The sequence below is a fragment of the Rhinoraja longicauda genome, chromosome 1 (assembly GCF_053455715.1).
Source record: "Rhinoraja longicauda isolate Sanriku21f chromosome 1, sRhiLon1.1, whole genome shotgun sequence".
NCBI classification, from domain to species: domain Eukaryota; kingdom Metazoa; phylum Chordata; class Chondrichthyes; order Rajiformes; family Arhynchobatidae; genus Rhinoraja; species Rhinoraja longicauda.
In genome coordinates this window covers 126,368,897-126,389,052 of record NC_135953.1, presented here as the reverse complement: position 1 = coordinate 126,389,052, position 20,156 = coordinate 126,368,897, and the positions used below count along the sequence as shown (strand labels likewise).

Below are 20,156 nucleotides of genomic sequence, written 5' to 3'. Positions count from 1 at the left end.
TCCATTACAAACTCCACTGGCTCCCCATCCCCCAGAGAATCCAGTACAAAATCCTCCTCATGACCTACAAAGCCCTCCATAACCTGGCCCCATCCTACCTGACCGACCTCCTCCACAGGCACACTCCCACCTGCACCCTCCGCTCTGCTGCTGCCAATCTCCTATCCCCCCACATCCGGACCAAACTCAGATCCTGGGGGGACAGGGCTTTCTCCATCGCTGCTCCCACCCTATGGAACTCACTACCCCAAACCGTCAGAGACTCCTCCACACTCACCACATTCAAAACATCACTGAAGTCTCACCTGTTCAGTACTGCCTTCAACCACTGAAGGTCACCTCACCTTCTGTCTCCTTTCTCTGTTTGTTTACTTATTTATCTATTTATTCACTTCCCTATGTTCTCTAAATCCCTGTAAAGCGTCTTTGAGTATATGAAAAGCGCTATATAAATGTAATGCATTATTATTATTATTATTATTATATCGAAACGTATAAGATTATTAAGGGGTTGGACACGTTAGAGGCAGGAAACATGTTCCCAATGTTGGGGGACTCCAGAACAAGGGGCCACAGTTTAAGAATAAGGGGTAGGCCATTTAGTACTGAGATGAGGAAAACCTTTTTCAGTCAGAGAGTTGTGAATCTGTGGAATTCTCTGCCTCAGAAGGCAGTAGAGGCCAATTCTCTGAATGCATTCAAGAGAGAGCTAGATAGAGCTCTTAAGGATAGCGGAGTCAGGGGTATGGGGAGAAGGCAGGAATGGGCTACTGATTGAGAATGATCAGCCATGAATGGCGGTGCTGGCTCGAAGGGCCAAATGGCCTCCTCTTGCGCCTATTGTCTATTGTCTATTATCTATTCTACATTTCCTTGATCGTCGTCTGCTTTGATCTGTCGTTTTCACATCTGGCCTTTCATATCTCTAGTTTCCCTCTTCCCTGACTCTCAGTCTGAAGAAGGATCTTGACCCAAAACATTAGCCGTTCCTTCTCTCCAGAGATGTTGCCTGCCCCTCTGAGTTACTCCAACGTTTTGAGGCTAACTTCATTGTTACACCGCCTATGATACTGTGTGGCACCAGGGCCTGACCTTGAGGCTCCTCCGAACCATCCCTGACCGTCATTTAGTGCGGTTCCTTGCCAACATCCTTGCCAACCGCAGTTTTGTACTCAAGACCAGCGACGGACAATCTAGCCGACTGCGATGCCTAAGAAACGGAGTCCCCCAAGGCTCGGTACTGGCCCCCATGCTCTTCAACCTCTATATCAGCGATCTGCCACGCACGACCACGCGCCAGTATGGATACGCAGATGACTTGGCCCTACTGCACTCGGACAGGAGTTGGTCAAATGTTGAGGATGTGCTCTCGGCGGATATGGAACTTGTCGCGGGCTACCTTAAGACCTGGAGACTAAAACTGAGTGTGGCAAAAACCACCACAACGGCCGTTCACCTGAACAACAAGGAAGCTCAACGCCAGCTAACCGTCACCCTCAATGGGTCACCCCTACCCTATAACCCATTTCCTACATACCTCGGGGTGAAACTAGATCGACAGCTGACCTACAAGCAACACCTTGAAGCTCTCCGTGCTAAAGTCTCGGCACGGAACAACCTCCTGCGTTGCTTGGCCGGATCGTCATGGGGCGCCATGACATCTACTCTTCGAACCAGTGTTCTTGCACTCGTGTACAGCGCCGCTGAGTACGCCGCCCAAGCATGGTGCCGCAGCGCTCATACTAGCAAGCTAGACGCCACCCTCAACGACACCATGCGGATCATCACTGGTTGCCTACGCCCTACCCCGACAGATCTCCTGCCGGTGCTCGCAGGTATCGCACCCGCCAAGCTTCGCAGAGACTTCTTCATTCATAGGCTGGTGTGCAAGGCCCCATCGGACGCCAAACATCCTCTGCACCACCTCGCCCAGGATCCACAGCAACTGGGACCTCAATGCCTGTCATCTCGTCACCCTTTCTCCCGTCATGCAGCGACCCTCTGTGGCTCCGGTTTCAACATACTAGGAGCATGGAGAACCAGCTGGGAACAGACTTCGCGACCTCCTCAATTCACTGTCGCACCGAACACCACAGCCCCACCCGGCTCGGACATGCCCCGTAAAGAGTGGGTCGCCCTGAACCGGCTCCGCACAGGGGTCGGCCGGTTCAACGCCAACATGCATCGTTGGGAGTTGCGTCCATCAGCAGCCTGCATGTGTGGAGCAGACCAGCAAATAGCACAGCATGTCATTTTCGACTGCACTGTCCTCCGTCCCCCTGGTGGAGGGGTAGACCTCACGGCCCTCGACAACAGCACATTGCACTGGCTACAACGCCTGGAGGGCGTTACATATTTTCTGCTGCCTCAAACGCAAGAAGAAGAAGAAGCCGTTCCTTCTCTCCAGAGATGTTGCCTGCCCCTCTGAGTTACAATAGACAATAGACAATAGGTGCAGGAATAGGCCATTCGGCCCTTCGAGCCAGCACCGCCATTCAATGTGATCATGGCTGATCATTCTCAATCAGTAACTCAATCAGTTACTCCAGCGTTTTGAAGCTATCTTCATTGTAAACCAGCATCTGCAGTTCCTGCTTTCACAGTACTATACCCTTGTGCTATACAGTGATGGGCCTGTGCCTAACACTGCATATCTAGTGTTTATACAGTACTAGCTAGACCTGTGCCAACAAACACTGCACATCTCTGACCTGATCTGGGTGCAAGCCAGAAGATTGAACGTGGCCTAACATTGCATTGAGGTCCCAGGTATTTCCCGTGTATTTCACCTTTGGTGCCTCACCTTGGGCGTGGCATTGCAATATCCAATGGACACCACAGCCCCAATTGATCAGTAGTATGATTAATAATGTAATCGCGGTGAACAGGTATGTGAAAGGAGATAAGCAATTTTTTTCTGAGGTCATAGAGTCAGAGTGATAGTGTGTGGAAACAGGCTCTTCGGCCCACCTTGGCCACACCAGCCAATACGTCCCAGCTACATTAGTCCCACCGGCCCGCGTTTGACCCAAAAGTGAAATTGATTCTATATTTGTATTACACCAAAGGCAGAGTTCCTCTCACAAAAGAAGTCATTATTCTGCAGTGCTGCAATTGTCGACTCATGATTAGTTTCTGTGGAAATTTGGATTCAGCCCCAGATTAAATAGAATCATCAACTCAATGGTGTCTCCTCCTGGGAACTAATAATAGCATGCTATTAACACAGTTGGATTTACTAAAGGCCTCCACTGAATGTCTGGAGTTTTACTTTTCAGATCTGCTATGACCACAAAAGCAATTCACAAAATAATTCCGATATAAAAAAAATAAGCTTAAAACTTTACGTGCAAACTCTTGCACAAGAATCCAACAGCTTGTAATAAAAATCTGTGATATGTTCAGTAAAATATAGTTTAAAAATAACACAAAATGTGGAATATTACATCTGTATTCCAATGTGTTTCAACCCAAGTGTGTGTTTATAACATTTCCAACATATTCATACCAACAGTCCTTGATCATTATGCATTTATTAAGGTCAAATTTCCTCATGTGTACATGCTACAAATATTTTTTTTTAAAGTGTGTAAACAAGGATAAAACAGAAAGAAAACTGATAGGGCCTGAGGAAATGTCTGAGGAATTAAACATGTGTTTTGTATCTGTGGAGATCATATAAAGAACTGAAGGACAAGCCGGGAGCTAAGGAATCCCAAAGATCAGCCCTGAACATTGGGGCCTGTGCTTCTAGCTCAATGAATTTCATGTTTTACATTGCTCAGAAATCTGCAGTTGGTAATGCTGAGAGCAGGGTTATTGCTCTGGTACCACCCAGCTAGATTATCTCCTTCCTGTACTCTGACTCATCATTACCCATTATTTAGTTTAGTTTACTTTAGTTTAGTTTAGTTCACAGACACAGCTCAGAAACAGGCCCTTCGGCCCACCAAGCCCACACCGACCAGCAATCCCCACACATTAACACTATCCTACACACACTAGGGACAATTTACACTTACTGTACACCAACCCAATTAACCCACAAACCTGTGTATGTCTTTGGAGTGTGGGAGGAAACCGAAGATCTCGGAGAAAACCCGTGCAGATCATGGGAAGAACCTACAAAATCCGTACAGACAGCACCCATAGTCAGGATTAAACCCGAATCTCTGGCGCTGCAAGTGCTGTAAGGCAGCAACTCTACCGCTGTGCCGCCTTACCATCCTGTGTTCGATGATGTGGGTATCATCGGCAAAGTTAAACATGGAATTGGAGCTGTGCCTAAGCAGTCATGTGTATAGAGAAAGTAGAGCAAGGCACTGAGCATGCAGCATTGAAGTGCCCTTCTAAGTCCAAATCTATATATTACTAAACCTTTCATCTTGTATATTTGTGTGTTTGTGCTTATATTTGTTCTTGGTACAGATAGCGCGACAATTTTAGGCCCACCTTGTTCACAATTGTCCTGGAGTTCAAATGTTTGTTATATTTTTAACGTTTTTCACTTTTTAAAGTTAAAAAAATCACTTCTCCATTCATCCTGGCCGTCAGCCGTGTTCGATGTCACAATGGGACCCGCCCGAGTTACGGGAGTGGCGGCCAATGAGGGGGGGAAGGGCTGCTGAGCCATTGAGCTGAAACTTTAATAAATGCGCCCCCCCCCCCTCGCCGGGAGGACCAGCGCCTGTCCCGGCATGCCCCACACCTGACCTTCTTCCCATGGTGCCGCGCGGCGACAGAGGGTCAAACAAGATGGCCATGGCTGCTGAGCTGCCGCTGCAGGAGAGGTTTCGACCCAACAGGTCCATGGCTCGCTCTGGCCGATGCGATGGCTGACCAGGGCCGAGGGGAGTAGCGCCCTCTCCCCTTTCCGGTCCCCCCGGGACACTCCCCGGCCGCCAACGGGGCCACAGATTGTCAGTTGGGGGAAGGTTGCTGGGCCCGCAGGAGAGGCTTGCACCCAACGGGGGTTGCCGCGCCCACAGGAGAGGTTTGCACGGAGGGTTGCCAGGCCCGCAGGAGAGTTTTGGATCAGTTGGGGGAGGGTTGCTGGGCCCGCAGGAGAGGCTTGCACCCAACGGGGGTTGCCGCGCCCACAGGAGAGGTTTGCTGCACAGAGGGTTGCCAGGCCCGCAGGAGAGTTTTGGATCAGTTGGGGGAGGGTTGCTGGGCCCGCAGAAGAGGTTTGCACCCAACGGGGGTTGCCCCGCCCGCAGGAGAAATTCGGACCCAATGGGTCCACGCCCGTCTAGTTTACACTAAAGGCAGACAATCATTGCTTTATATCAGTGCAAATAAACTTATGTCAGCATCCATACTTGAGCCATTGCTTTTTTTACAATTTTATTTTATGTGCACTTTTCGATTATACAATATTTACCTGAAGTAAATTCATTCTATCTCCTTTGCTGCCTTCTGATGTCATATAATTACTTACAGTACAGTGCTCTTCAGTATTGTGTCATCTGGAATTGTTTTTTATCTGAGGAAGCAAACTATCCCCTCCCCAGCCCCAGTTTCCTTCCAGCAGCTGATCTAATTGACAGGCTGGCTGGTTGCCGAATGGGAAATCCAACAGCACAAGGTTGCTGGATATTTTGGATCTGGAGACGGGTGGGGAAGTTGACTGCGAGTCCAGGCAAGGCTGAAGATGCAGCAGATAATTTGCAGCTTCTTTTGACGGTTTGATCAAATGCCAACATCTATTTTAAGCTGATCCAACATTCGCTTCATTTCCAAGTTTCCCGAATCCTGGGACATCCATCTGGAAGCTATTAAATTTGAATTTGTTTGCACTGGGGAATTTTTATTTATTAATGAAGCACTTCCCTTATTTAGGAATGCAGTACAGAACTCCCAAGTCGAATTATGGTCATTTTCACAGAAGCACACACATGTGGGTCGTCAGGGTTGCATTCAAGCTTTGAGCTGTGTCATCCCGTCTCCTTCTCATTCACTGTGTCCTATCTACAGCTATTTATTTCTTGCCTGTCACCGTGGCATTCACACCACAGGTCTCAATTCTATCAAAAGATCAAATTATTTAGCATCTTTTCAATGCCTCTTGAGAATCTATACAACACCCGAAGTATCTAAAGAACTCAGATGAAATGTATCAAAAGTCATAAAGTTACATATATCCATGATAGTGTTTTCTTAGGAGGATTGGTCTTATCTTATTTTCTAAGAGAGGATTGGTCTTATCATATTTTTTGTATATATTATGCCTTGTGTTTAATACTGTAACTGGCCACCAACACGTGGACCCAATGCTTTCTGTGCAACATCCAAAATGATAAATACAAAATGTCATGGCTGAGGCACCATAACATAAATATATGCTATCTGTACTACTTAAGTCAAGCTCGCAAAGTTGACTTTATACATGCCTGCTGTAAATAGTGCAGATTTAAAGCCAGTAATTTCTTTCTGTGGGGATAGACACAAAATGCTGGAATTACTCAGCGGGACGGGCAGCATCTCTGGAGGGAAGGAATGGGTGACATTTCAGGTCGAGACCCTTCTTCAGACTGAGAGTCAGGGGAGGGGGAAACTAGAGACATGGAAGGGTACAAAAAGCATGTAAGGTCTGAAAAGGACACATTAAAGCAGATGATTGTCAAGGAACTGTACAATGGTTCATTGATGGATGAGGAGAAGGTAACAACAAGGCATACAAAAATTAATCAGGAGGGCAGTGAAACTAGTAGAAGAACTGGGGTGGAGGAGGGACGGAGAGAGAGGGAAAACAAGATTTACTTGAAGTTAGAGAAATCAATATCCTATAACCGCTGGGTTATAAGATACCCAAACAAAATATCAAGCGCTGTTCCTCCAATTTGCATTTGGCCTCAAAGTGACAATGGTGGAGGCCCAGGCCAGAAAGATCAATGTGGGAATGGGAGGGGGAGTTAAAGTGTTTGGCAACTGGGAAATCGTGGAGGCCTAGGTGGACTGAGCGAAGGTGTTCAGCAAAACGATGGGCCAGTCTGCACTTGGTCTCATCGCTATATAGAAGTCCACACCGAGAACAATCGATACAGTAGATGAGGTTGGAGGAAGTGCGAGTGAACTGTCAGTGACTTGTGGAGGTGGGATCCCGTTGGATTTGGCGAAAATGTTGGAGGATTATGTGTTGTGTGCGACAGCTGATGGGGTGAAGGTGAGGACTGGGGGGGGTCTGTCCTTGTTGCAACTGGGGGGAGGGGGAGTGAGAGATACAGGATACCGAGGAGACACGTGTGAAGGCCTCATCTATGATGGAAGAGGGGAGCGCCCATTCCCTACAGAATGAGGACATCTCAAATGTCCTGGTATGGAACACCTCATCTTGGGCGCAGATGCGGCATAGACATAGGAGTTGGGAGCAGGGGATAGAGTCTAATGGGAAGATGTATAGTCTAGATAGCTGAGGGAGTCAGTGGGTATATAATAGACATCAGTCGATAGTCTATGTCCTGTGGTGGAGACGGTGACATCAAGAAAGGGAAGGGAGATGTTGGAGATGGTCCAAGTGAAACATTTCTATGGATCACTTTCCTCTAAAAAGTGCTGGAAGAACTTAAAGGATCAGGGAACCCCACTGGCAGACACAGGATAAGTGATGTTTCTGACCAGGATTCTTCTTCAGATTGATGCAAGTATGGGGAGAAAGCTGGAAGAGAGATGAGAGTTGAACAAAACCTAGTATGGATACAGGTGAGGGGGGTTGATTTGCAGACTGGTGGACAAAGACCAGAGATGAAAAAGAGACACGAGGCAGTGAGATAAGGAGCCAAGAGGTGTGAGATGTGAGGCCAGTGGAAGGGTTATAGGTGGAAAGGGACGGGGAATGTGCTGTTTGTGTGAAGTTTGCATGTTCTCCATGTGACCACATGGGTTTCCTCTGAATGGTCGGGTTTACTCCCAATCCCAACGACATCTGGATTTGTCGGAAAATTGGCTTCAGTAAATTGCCCCGAGAGTGTAGGTGAATAGATGTGAAAGTGCGATAACATAGAAGTCTTGTGAACAGGTGACCAATAGTGGGGTGGACTCAGTGGGCTGAAGAGCCTGTTTCCATGCTGTGTCTTTTAATCAATGAGCTGCTGTTCCTCCAGTTTGCGTGTGATCTGACTCTGGTAACTGAGGCCCAGGACAGAAAGGTCAGCATGGGAAGGGAAGGGGAGTTTAAATGGCCTCCTTATATATCTCATTGATGTAAAGGAGGCCACGTCGGGAGCACTGAAGGCAGGAGATAAGGTTAGAGGAGGTACCGATGAACCTCTGGATGAGGGTAGAGGAAGTGCATGTCAACCTCTGCTAGGAATCCCTCATGATGAAAAGCCAGCAGAAGGATGAAATTACAATTACAATGTAATGGTTTGCTATTATTAAAAATAGGAAGATTTGCTCCTTCACTTCAGTTTCAACACTTAAATATGTAACATTCTACCACAAGGTTAGATCTTATGGTAGGGTCGGATGGATCTTGCTCCCCCATGAGGAATACCAGTCTACTTCCAGTGTGTAAAACAAGAAGTGTGGAGCAACACATAAACTATTGGAAGAAAATGCTGGAAGGACTCAGTGGTCAGATAATACCTGTGTAAAGAGAAACAGAATTAACATTTCAGGTCAAGCCACTTCAGAGCAGGAAAAGTGAGCTTTAACTTGCAGAGATTGGGAGCGGAACTGATAAAACAAAGACAATATGAAATGTAACATATATTTTAAAACATATTGTCTCTACGACAAATCTCTCTCTCTCTTTCTGTCTCTCTCTCTCTCTATCCTTTTTCTCTTTCTCTTTCTTTCTCTCTTTCTTTCCCTCACACACACTCATACTACCTTGATTAATCTAATGACCAGATGGCTCATTTACAGTTTATCACTACACAATCCTATCCTATCTATTCAATATTATGAAACTTGGATAAGGAAATGCTCTTCACCCACTTTAACAGCAACTGAGAAGTAGAATGAGGTTTTCATAACTGTTTTGCTTGGTACGTTTTTTTTTCCTTTGGATAGGTGAATGTCATTTTAGAACAGCAACAGAACAACTTGTACAAGAGGCGAGGATAATTCTTGGCCCCAGTTCTTTATCAAAGCAGCTGGACCACAGGCGATGTCGCCTTTCTTGCAACAAGATCTCAGCTGACTGACTCACTAGTGCAATACCAAGAGTTGCATGTTTAGATAAAATAAAAAGAGGTTATGTCTGCATTCTCAGGTCTGAACAAAGAATAACTGGAAGAAGAGCAGGAACATGTGGTGTCCTGGACAGCAGTTAGCCATTACTCAATATTGGTTAGTGCTGCTCATCAGATCATGATTAGGAAGGAATTCCAGGACTAAGGAATGGGTGATGTTTCGAGTCAAGACCCTTCTTCAGACTCATGTCAGGGGAGAGGGAAATACATAGATAAGGAAGTGTAAGTTGTGAAAATAGGACAAAGGGAATGGAGATCAAGGAAAATGTAGAATAGATCATTGTTAGCTGGGAGAAGGTAACAACAAAGAAACAGATAAAATGTAGTTGGGGACAGTAAGATGTCTGAGAACTGGGAAGGGGGATGGATGGAGAGAGAGGAAAAGCAAGGGTGACTTGAAGTTAGAGAAGCTAACTCATACCGCTGGGGTGTAAGTAGCCCAAGTGAATTATGAGGTCTGTTTCCTCCAATTTGCGTTGGGCCTCACTCTGACAGTGGAGGAGGCACAGGGCAGAGAGGGCAATGTGGGAATGGGAGGGCGAGTTAAAGTGTTTAGCAACCAATTTAAGGGTAAGGACCAGCCCTGCTTGCAGAAATGATTAAATTGCCAAAATATTTCAAAGCCTTAAAGTACTTTAAAATATCCTGAGATTGTGCAAGGTACCAGACAAGTGTATATCCCATTTTCCTTTTATGTAGTACACTTTGACATTTAGAACACAACACGATCAATCTTGGTGTCATCTGCAAACTTACTAAGCAACCCATCTACATTTACTGTAAGCCCAAGGCAATTATATATAATCGCAAATAACAGAGGTCCCAGCACAGATCCCTGCAGATCTCCACTGGTCACTGACCCACAGCCTAAATAATGCCCTTCCATCACAGCCCTCTGTCTATTAACAAAGCAGTTCTTGATCTATAAACCAAGTCACGACAAAGTTCATACATGATAGGAGCAGAATTACGCCATTTGGCCCATCGTCTACACCATTCAATCATGGTTGATCTATCCTTCACTCCTAACCCCATTCTCTTGCCTTCTCCCCATAACCCCATGAAATCCATGTGTCTTAATCTTCTGCATCAGCCTACCATAGGAGACATTATCAAATGTCTTACCTAAATCCATGTAGACAATACCACCCTACCACTCTACCCAAATCGATCATCTCAGTCACCTCTTGGTATTAATGCATTAAATCATTTCTTGATATTAGAGCAGCAAATCGGCTAAGACTGGAAACTGGCATCTAAGAGTAAGGACTTCAGGAGGAGGTGGAGATGGATCATCTGCTTGGTTCTTATGAGTGATGGTGGCTTCAGCCTACAACCATGCATTGGGAAGTGTTTATGCAACTTTTCTCCTTCTTTCTCTTAACTAAGTTATCGCCCAGGATTGGTTAAGGCACAAGCAGAGTTTTGAACTGTTCTGCAGGCTGTGTTTTACTTTGTTCTATCTATAACATGCCACTTCCTCAGTTTGGAATGTCATAGTCATAGAGTGATACCGTGTGGAAATGGGCCCTTTAACCCGACTTGGCCACACCGCCAACATGTCCCAGTTACACTAGTCCCACATGCCTGCGTTTGGTCCATATCCCTCTAAACTTGTCCCATCCATGTACCTATTTAACTGTTTCTTAAACTTTGGGATAGTCCCAACCTCATTAGTCTATCTTTGTATGAAGGACAAATGTTAATGTGACCATGTGGAAAAAACCTTGCTCCTCTTCAAAAAGTGCCAAAGGACATATTTCATCCACATGACAATGGAAAAGGCTGGTTTATACAAAGAAAGGGTACATCGAACTGTTGAACACTTCCTCAGAATGGTTACATCGAAATATATCCCAAAACCTTAAGAGTGTGATTCGAAGGCATAATCTTCTGATTTGGGGGGAACTGCATAGAGTGATAGTGTGGAAACAGGCCCTATGGCCCAACTTGCCCACACCGGCCAACATGTCCCAGCTACACTAGTCCCACCTGCCCGCATTTGGTCCACATCCCTTCAGGCCTGTCCTATCCATGTTCCTGTATAACTGTTTCTTAAATTTTGGGATAGTCCCTGCCTCAACTACCTCCTCTGGCAGTTTGTTCCATACATCTACCACCCTTTGCGTGAAAAGGTTACCCTTCAGATTCCTATTAAATTGTTTCCCCTTCAACTTATGTCCTCTGGTGCTCGATGCACCTACTCTGGGCAAGAGATTCTGTGCATCTCGATCTATTCCTCTGATAATCTTACACACCTCTATAAGATCACGATAAAGATCACTTAAGTGATGTGGATCGGAGGAAAAGTAGTGTTCATGAAACTACTGCAAGAATACCTCGGAGTGCCTCTCCTGCGGAACATTGCCACGTTTTCCCTATTTATAGAACCGCGAGCACCATTGGTCTGAGATTCTGACAGCAGAGTCGTGCCATTTGACACTTAACCAGTGAAGTAAATGGAATAAAATATAAACACACAGCGCTGCGCCGAGGAGCTCTGTTCTGCATGTGTAGCGCGTCTATATTATTTATCCTCCTCCGTTACAGTCCAAATGCCTGGGCACGCGAAACGAAGAGTTTCCACCCTTCATGCCAGCTACTATGTTGCACTCTGGGGTTCAAGTGGTTGAATGGGGACGGGGGCAACTCCAAATACCTCCAATTTTCCCGCGCACCCTGGCACAAAAATCCGATGGGATGCATTACCAAGGTCTACCTGGAGAGCAAAGGCGGCAAGACCCTTCCTCAATTAGAGATGGGATCCGGAGAAGACAATAGACAATAGATAATAGGTGCAGGAGGAGGCCATTCAGCCCTTCGAGCCAGCACCACCATTCAATGTGATCATGGCTGATCATTCTCAATCAGTACCCCGTTCCTGCCTTCTCCCCATACCCCCCGACTCCGCTATCCTGAAGAGCTCTATCTAGCTCTCTCTTGAATGCAAGGAACGATTTATAACCATTTCCTTGAAGGCAAAATGCTGCAGATGGACACGAGCAGCTGGAGTAACTCAGCGGGACACGGAGCATCTCTGGAGAGAAGGAATGGGTGGCGTTTCGGGTCGGGACCCTTCCCAGACAAGAAAAAACTAACCGCGCTGCATTCCTCCTTCCCAATCGCCTGCTTCCATCCGTGAACAGTCGCCGAAACCTAGTCTGAAGAAGGGTCTCGACCCGAAACGTCACCCATTCCTTCTCTCCCGAGATGCTGCCCGACCCGCTGAGTTACTCCAGCATTTCGTGGAATAAATCGATTTGTACCAGCATCTGCAGTTATTTTCTTATACTTACTTGACAATGTTGCCTTCCGTGTAGGTGGTCTTGTAGAAGCCGACCAGCGAGCCCAGCAGGCTGCTGTGGAAGTGCAGGGTGAGCAGATACTCGTGGCCGGCGGAGGTGGCGGCCAGTTGTTCCTGGGCTTCCACGACCAGGTACTGGTGGTCTGTGTACTGGAAGCAACGGCGCAAGGGGAGCGCGGTGGGCGAGACCAGACTGCTGCCGCTGCTGCTGCGGAGGGTGGGCATGGAGGTCAGTCTGCCTTCCTTGGTGTGCAGCCAGATGTACTTGGTGGGCCGGGTGGTGCGGATGTGCACGGTGACCGTGCCGGTGTAGTAGCCTCCCTCCATGTTGGGGTCCAGCTCCAGCTGGTAGTGCACCGGGTGGATGTAGTCCGGGAGCCGAAAGTTGTTCCACGGCCCGTCGGGGTCGGCGTGGGGAGGGCAGTAGTCGGCGGCCGGCGGCGGCTGCTCGGTGCTGCCTGGACCGGCCGTGGTCTCCTCATCGCACACTGGAGTGCGGCCGCTCAGCCCCACTCCCAGCCCCACGCCTAGCCCCACGGCCAGCCCCACTGCCAGACCCAGGGCAATGACGACGTACTTGTATCTGGAGCATTTCCCCTTGCGCTCCCCCTCGTCGTAGTCGATGCGCTGCATTTTGCTGGCCGCCCTCGCTGGTCGGCAGGGCGACAGTAGCAATATATATATATATATATATATATATATATATCAGCAACAGACCCCGTAACGCGCGGAAATTGGGGAGGGGAAGGGGAAGGGGAAGGGAAGGAATAAAGAAAGAAAGAAAGAAAGAACGGAGGGAAAGTTTGGTCGCCGGGAGGATCGCCGTCCCAGCTCGTACTGGGCGAAGCGGGATGTCTTCCAGCGGGTTAAATATGAAACTGCGGCGGGTTAATTAGTGAGGAGAGGCTCAGCTTTCAGAGGTCGACGGCGAGTCAACAGCGAGTCCAAGGATGCAAAGTTGCGTGTTTAACTGTTCACACTCACACTTCACCAGTCAGGAACTTCACTGCGACCTCTAAAACACCCCCATTTTTTTAAGGGGTTAAAAAAAAATATGTATGCAAATTCTTTCGAGGTTGCAAAATAAAATAATAACGTGTAGTGTGTGTGTTTTATTGCTCGCTTGTGTAGGAACATAGCTGTGTTTTGTTTTTTTATCGTGTTCTGTTCTTCTGGACTCAAGCCAACATATCCACGGGGGGACGAATCGAGTGAGTCGAATTGCAACTTTTACGGTATCTAAGTTAGAATTTGCCTCTATGAACCCCCAAAAGTAAAATGCACCCTTTTTGCAATAATTGTAATACTTTCTAAGTCAAGTCAAGTCAATTTTATTTGTATAGCACATTTAAAAACAACCCACGTTGACCAAAGTGCTATCACATTCTCGTGCTCGTTCCGAGTCCTTTGAGGCAATCTGTGTCCTTCGATGGAATACATTTCAGTGTTTGGTTCTCTGACATCCGTGGCACGGAACCATGCCCGCTGGGCTGACATGAAACATATTTAACGTATCTCATTTGCAATCATTCAGTTGCTTTGCTTTTCTCGCGTCCTCCCACCCGCAGCGCATCCTCACATCTCCGGTCGCGATGACCGGTACTCGTTTTATTCGTTAATGCGGGACTCAAAAGACTCCCAGGGCTTTGAGCACCAGTCCTGAAATTTCCACTGAGTGACCAAAACGTAAAATGCGCCTTAATATCCAATAACCTACTGCATTGTCGAACATTTGTGGAAACTGACGCATTGGTGGCTTTCCAATACATTGTGCCCTAGACCTCTCTTGGGCTTTTTCTGTCTCCTTTCCAGTTCATATCATTAGTATTGATTTATTCACAAAATGCTGGAGTAACTCAGCAGGTCAGGCAGCATCTCGGGAGAGAAGGAATGGGTGACGTTTCGGGTCGAGACCCTTCTTCAGACCCATTCCTTCTCTCCCGAGATGCTGCCTGACCTGCTGAGTTACTCCAGCATTTTGTGAATAAATCGATTTGTACCAGCATCTGGTTATTTTCTTATACTCATTAGTATTGATGACTTATTTAATAACTCTCACAATTTCCTCCGCAGTATTTATTTTAAAAATTCAATTCATCTCTCAGTACTCCTTTTTCAGACCTTCTCACTTAGTTGCAGGAATCTAAATAAATTTGCCACAGCTTTTTTTCTTGTTCTCCCCACCCACAAGCTCACAAGTTACTGGAGTAGAATTAGGTCCTTTCTGCCCATCGAGTCCACTCTGCCATTCAATCATGGCTGATCTCTGCATCCTAATCCCATTTTTCTTGCCTTCTCCCCATGACCCTTGACACCCGTTCTAATCAAGAATTTGTCTGTCTCTGCCTTAAAAATATCCACTGACGGCATCTACAGCCCTCTGTGGCAATGAGTTCCACAGATTAAATACCCTCTGACTAAAGACCCATCTTCCTTTATACTGAAAGAGCAGCTCAAGCAACATCTTTGGAATGCTAAATAGTTAATGTTTGAAGGTTTAAAACCCTTCGTTGGAACTCCCCACAGTTGCTGACTGAACTGCTGAATCTTTACAGCATTTTCTGTTACTATTTCAGTTTTTTATTCCAACATCTTTTTTTGATTTTTAAAAAATTCTCATTTATTCCATATTCCTATTTTTCAAAGTATTTTTAAACTTACAAAAGTGCCCTCAAATTATCTGCTGAATTACTTTCCATTTTCTCATTTAGCCCTATAGTCGTAAAGCCCTGTTTTTTTTTTACAAGAACTGCATTTGCTACATGTCTTGTGATCTCATTTGGTGTTCCATCTTTATGAATTGTCTCATCAAGTTTCAGTTTATTCATAATCATTCCAAAGATTCTTTAGTGTAGCACAGCTTCATTTTATTTATCTCCTTCAATCTTTTGAGGATTTTTTTTTCTGACCTGTGGTCTTATTTTTTAAATTATTGAACTTCACCTTTCCTAAGCTACTACCATTGTTTTTGACTCTTCATTATAGAAACATAGAAAATAGGTGCAGGAGTAGGCCATTCGGCCCTTCGAGCCTGCACTGCCATTCAATATGATCATGGCTGATCATCCAACTCAGTATCCTGTACCTGCCTTCTCTCCATACCCCCTGATCCCTTTAGCCACAAGGGCCACATCCAACTCCCTCTTAAATATAGCCAATGAACTGACCTCAACTACCTTCTGTGGCAGAGAATTCCACAGATTCACCACATTCTGTGTGAAAAAAAAGTTCTCATCTCAGTCCTAAAAGACTTCCCCCTTATCCTTAAACTCTGACCCCTTGTTCTGGACTTCCCCAACATCGGGAACAATCTTCCTGCATCTAGCCTGTCCAACCCCTTAAGAATTTTGTATGTTTCTATAAGATCCCCCCTCAATCTTCTAAATTTCAGCGAGTACAAGCTGAGTCTATCCAGTCTTTCTTCATATGAAAGTCCTGCCTAATAAGTCATATTATTCTTATATGTTGAAACTCTTGAATTAATTATACAGTGGTCACTATGTTTCAACTAGTTTTCATTTTGCAATACTTATTTAATTTTAACATTGCTTCTCTCCTAGTTAGACCAGAGATGCATTTACGCAAGAAGCAGCCCTATGTACAGTCTACGAAGCATTCACCATCAACTAATTGATTTCAACTAACCCATTGTAATGCACATGATCAGAATGGGGAATTGTTTCTTAGATGGCATGCAGGGTTGCTTGTTAGATAAGTATTTCTCTAGGCCACAAAATAAGTAAGCACTTTTTGTATTAGTTCCAGTAAATAATTGGAGTATTGTATGCAGCTTTGGTCTCCCCGATACGAAGGGATGTAGAGACTGTGGAAAGGGTGCAGAGGAGGTTTACCAGCATGATGCCTGGATTAAAAGGAATTAGCTAGCAGGAGAGGTTTGTACAGACCTGGATTGTTTTCTCTGGAATGCTGAAGGTTTAGGGGAGATCTGGTAGAATTATATAAAGTTCTGAGAGGAATAGAAAGTTAGACAGTCATAACTTTCTCTCCCAGAATGGAAATGTCAAAGACTAGGAGGCGTAGCTTTTAAGTGAGAGGAGCAAAGTTTAAAGGAGATGTGGAAGGCACGTTTTTTACACAGTGGGTGGTAGGTGCCTGGAACGCATTGCCAGGGATGGTGGTGGAGGCAGATACGATAGTGACATTTTTGCATGGGCACGTGGATATGCATCGAATGCTGGGATATTGATTACGTGCATGCAGATAAGAATTTGTGTTTGTATCATGTTCTCTTTATTTAGCACATGATAAAGGAAACAATCGGAAGAATATTGCCCATGAGAAATCCTTAAACTTCCCTGGAAGATCTTAAAGTAAAATTCTATCAACAATATTCTTTTGAATGCAAACCACAATTTCACATGTCTGTTCGAAAAGGATTTGTGAAATATTCCAGGGAACTCCCTGGGCATGACTGCACAAAATGTATTTAATCCCAATCCAATAGATTTGCTCACTAAATGAACTTTAATTGGTCTCTCTCTCTCTCTCTCTCTTTGGTAGGCTTTTTGTTCCACTGTTCCACAATCCTGATCAGAAGCACCTCTTCATGTCTGCTTTACACTTACCCATCTGTTCTACTAACCCAGTTCCCTTGTCTTATGCTGAAGATGTTTCACTTCTCCTTTTTGCTATCCCTCCGTTCCGACACTGCTTTCCCATATGCTGGTGATGTAAATCCGGAAAACTCTCACTCTCTGGAATTCTGCAGAGACGGATGAATTGCTGATGGAACCAGAAATTCGGATATTTGCTTTTCTCAGATCTGGATTCACTAAGCGATGCATCTCATCGAAGGAGGGCTCCCCACACTGGTACCTTCTTTGTCTAACAAAAAAAAGACCCAAACTCTTGTTAGCATCAGGCTAGCCACCATTCACAAGTATATAAATAGATAAAACCCCACTGAAGAAAAGTGTCTGGACCTGAAATGCCACCCGTTCCTTCTATCCATAGATGCCGCCTGTCCTGCTGAGTTACTCCAGCACTTTTGTGTCTATTAAAAATCTTTGATATATCTATATCTGTGTGCAGAAGACAGTATGGCCTGATAGTTGATGAGGCTAAAATCACCACTGACCTCCACCAACTCAAGAACAATTTACTCATGGTCAGTGCAATTTCCAATTTTATTGTTCTGGGAAAGAACGTGCTCGAGTGTATGGACTTAGTTCACTTTGACTCTGTTTTGATTGCAGTTTTGTGTAGAAATTGTGAACATGGGGCACCTATGGGAAACCCATATTTGGAACTTTGAATAAATCATGGAGAAAGGTTCAGGGATACAGCAACTGAAATAAATAATAGAAACAAAATAGTGATATCAGGAAAGGTTACAATGGAAGTTAAAAAGCTAGACGCTGAGCTGAGAAATGGTATTGCGCACTGGAAAACATTCTTTAAGATTTCACAAGAGAGCCTTGGAAGAGGCTATATTCATATATTGATTTATCAGTAACTGTAATTTACACATTGATTGGATTAATCATACTGACAAGGGAACTGCGAGAGATGAATTTATGGAGTGTGTCATGAATGTCTCTTAGAGCACAATGCTATATAACCTATCTGGGACCAGTCTCTTTTTAGATCTGGTGATGTGTAATGTGACAAGATTAATGAAAGATACTGTGATTAAGGATCTCTGGGGAATATTGATCGCGATATGGTGGAATTGGATTTATGATAGAGGCGGTACAGTGGCGCTGTGGTAGAGTTGCTGCCTGACAGCGCTTGCAGCTCCGGAGACCCGGGTTCGATCCCGACTACGGGTGCTGTCTGTATGGAGTTTGTACGTTCTCCCCGTGACCTACGTGGGTTTTCTCTGAGATCTTCGGTTTCCTCCCACACTCCAAAGACATAGAAGTATGTAGGTTAATTGGCTTGGTAAATGTGAAAATTGTGTATTGTGTGTAGGGGAGTGTTAATATGTGGGGATCGCTGGTCGGCGCGGACCCGGTGGGTCGAAGGGCCTATTTCCGCACTGTGTCTAAAGTTTGAGGGCAAATACCAGGGTACATATGTCCTCATAGAAACATAGAAAATAGGTGCAGGAGTAGGCCATTCGGCCCTTCGAGCCTGCACCGCCATTCAATATGATCATGGCTGATCATCCTGCTCAGTAACCTGTACCTGCCTTCTCTCCATACCCCCTGATCCCTTTAGCAAAAAGGGCCACATCTAACTCCCTCTTAAATATAGCCAATGAACTGGCCTCAACTTAAGTAAGCGTAATTACTTAAGTGTGAAAGTGGAGTTCTGGGAGAGGACTGGTTAAATTGTTGAGATATGTCAATGCATGAGTTGGAGCAGATATTTAAACAGCTAGTTCTCAGCACTCAACAGAAATTGATCCCAATTAGAAAGAGAGATTCCAGAAGAATGATGAACCATCTGTGATTAACCAAGAAGGTCGGTGGGAAATAATAAATCAGACACGGCATATTAAGTGGCAAGGGCAAGTGTTAGGCCAGTGGACTGAGAAATTTACAAGTGAAATTTGCAGTGAAAAATTAAGAGATTTGATTTTGAGAGAAAACTGGTAAGTAATATTAAAACAACCTGTGAGGTGTTCTCTGAATATATTAAGGTGGAAGGGGATACCTGGAGTTTGTTTGTGATCTTCTAGAGAAGAAGACTGGGGAATTACAAATGGAAAATAAGGCGACTGCAGATAAATTAAATCAATACGTTGCATAGATCTCAAAGATTTCAGATAGGCTAATTTGAAACATAACTGGTAACAATGGGAATGAGGTGAAACTAACAGTATTGAAGGCAGACAAATTGCTAGATCTAAAGTTTTTAAAGAAACAGGCTACAGAGATGAGGCCCTTGGCTGAAATTTTCCAAAACATACTGTGTTAGGGGGAGGTACCAGCTGATTGAAAAAGAAACACACATGTGAGCCCATTGTTCAAGATGGAAGGAAAATATATATTTTTTAAAGGGTAAGTCTGTAACTGAACATCTGTTGCTGGCAGAAGGCTGGAGAATATAATCAGGAAAGAAATAAAATAGTCAATCAGAAGTTAAAATATAATCAATCTGTCAACATCATTTTATGGAAGGTAAATTCTGTTCGACAAATTTGCTGGAGTTCTTTGAGGATGTTACAAGCAGAGGTGAGAGAGGGAAACTGTGAATACAGTGTTTTTGAATGATCAGAAGGTATTTGATAAGGAACTACACAAAAAACTGCTGGACAAGATTCTGTCTTGTGATATTGGGGAAGTTATTTGCATGGATGGTTATTTGTATCAAATGGAAAACAGAGAATTGGAATAAATGGGTATTTTTCAAGCTGGAATGATGAAACTGGTGGAGAGTCCCATTTGTCAGATCTTGGTCATCAAATTATTTATCATTCATATTATTGATTTGGAGGACAAGGCAGAATGTAAAGTGTTCAAATTTGCTGATGACACACAAATAGGCGAGAGTCTCGTTGAGTTGAGGATATTTGGACTGAATCAGGATGAATATAGGTTGAGTGAATAGGTGAAAACATGATATATGGAATTTAATGTGGGAAAGTGTGAGGTCACGCACTTCAACGAGAGGAATCCAAAGGCAGGCCATTATCTGAAAGATGCATGACGTTCAGAGAGGCCTTGACATTCTTGTGCAGAAAGCAA

The 20,156-nt window shown here is 44.9% G+C and overlaps 1 protein-coding gene across 1 annotated transcript in view; it reads right to left on the bottom strand.

Moving 5' to 3' along the window:
• The window catches only part of enpep (glutamyl aminopeptidase), a 76,731-nt gene extending 63,413 nt beyond the window's left edge, over positions 1-13,318 (bottom strand). The window contains exon 1 of the mRNA XM_078412446.1: positions 12,494-13,318. Coding sequence (XP_078268572.1) covers positions 12,494-13,134 — 641 coding nt within the window. The 5' untranslated portion in view covers positions 13,135-13,318. The remainder of the gene's footprint in view (positions 1-12,493) is intronic.
• Positions 13,319-20,156: the final 6,838 nt, after the last annotated feature.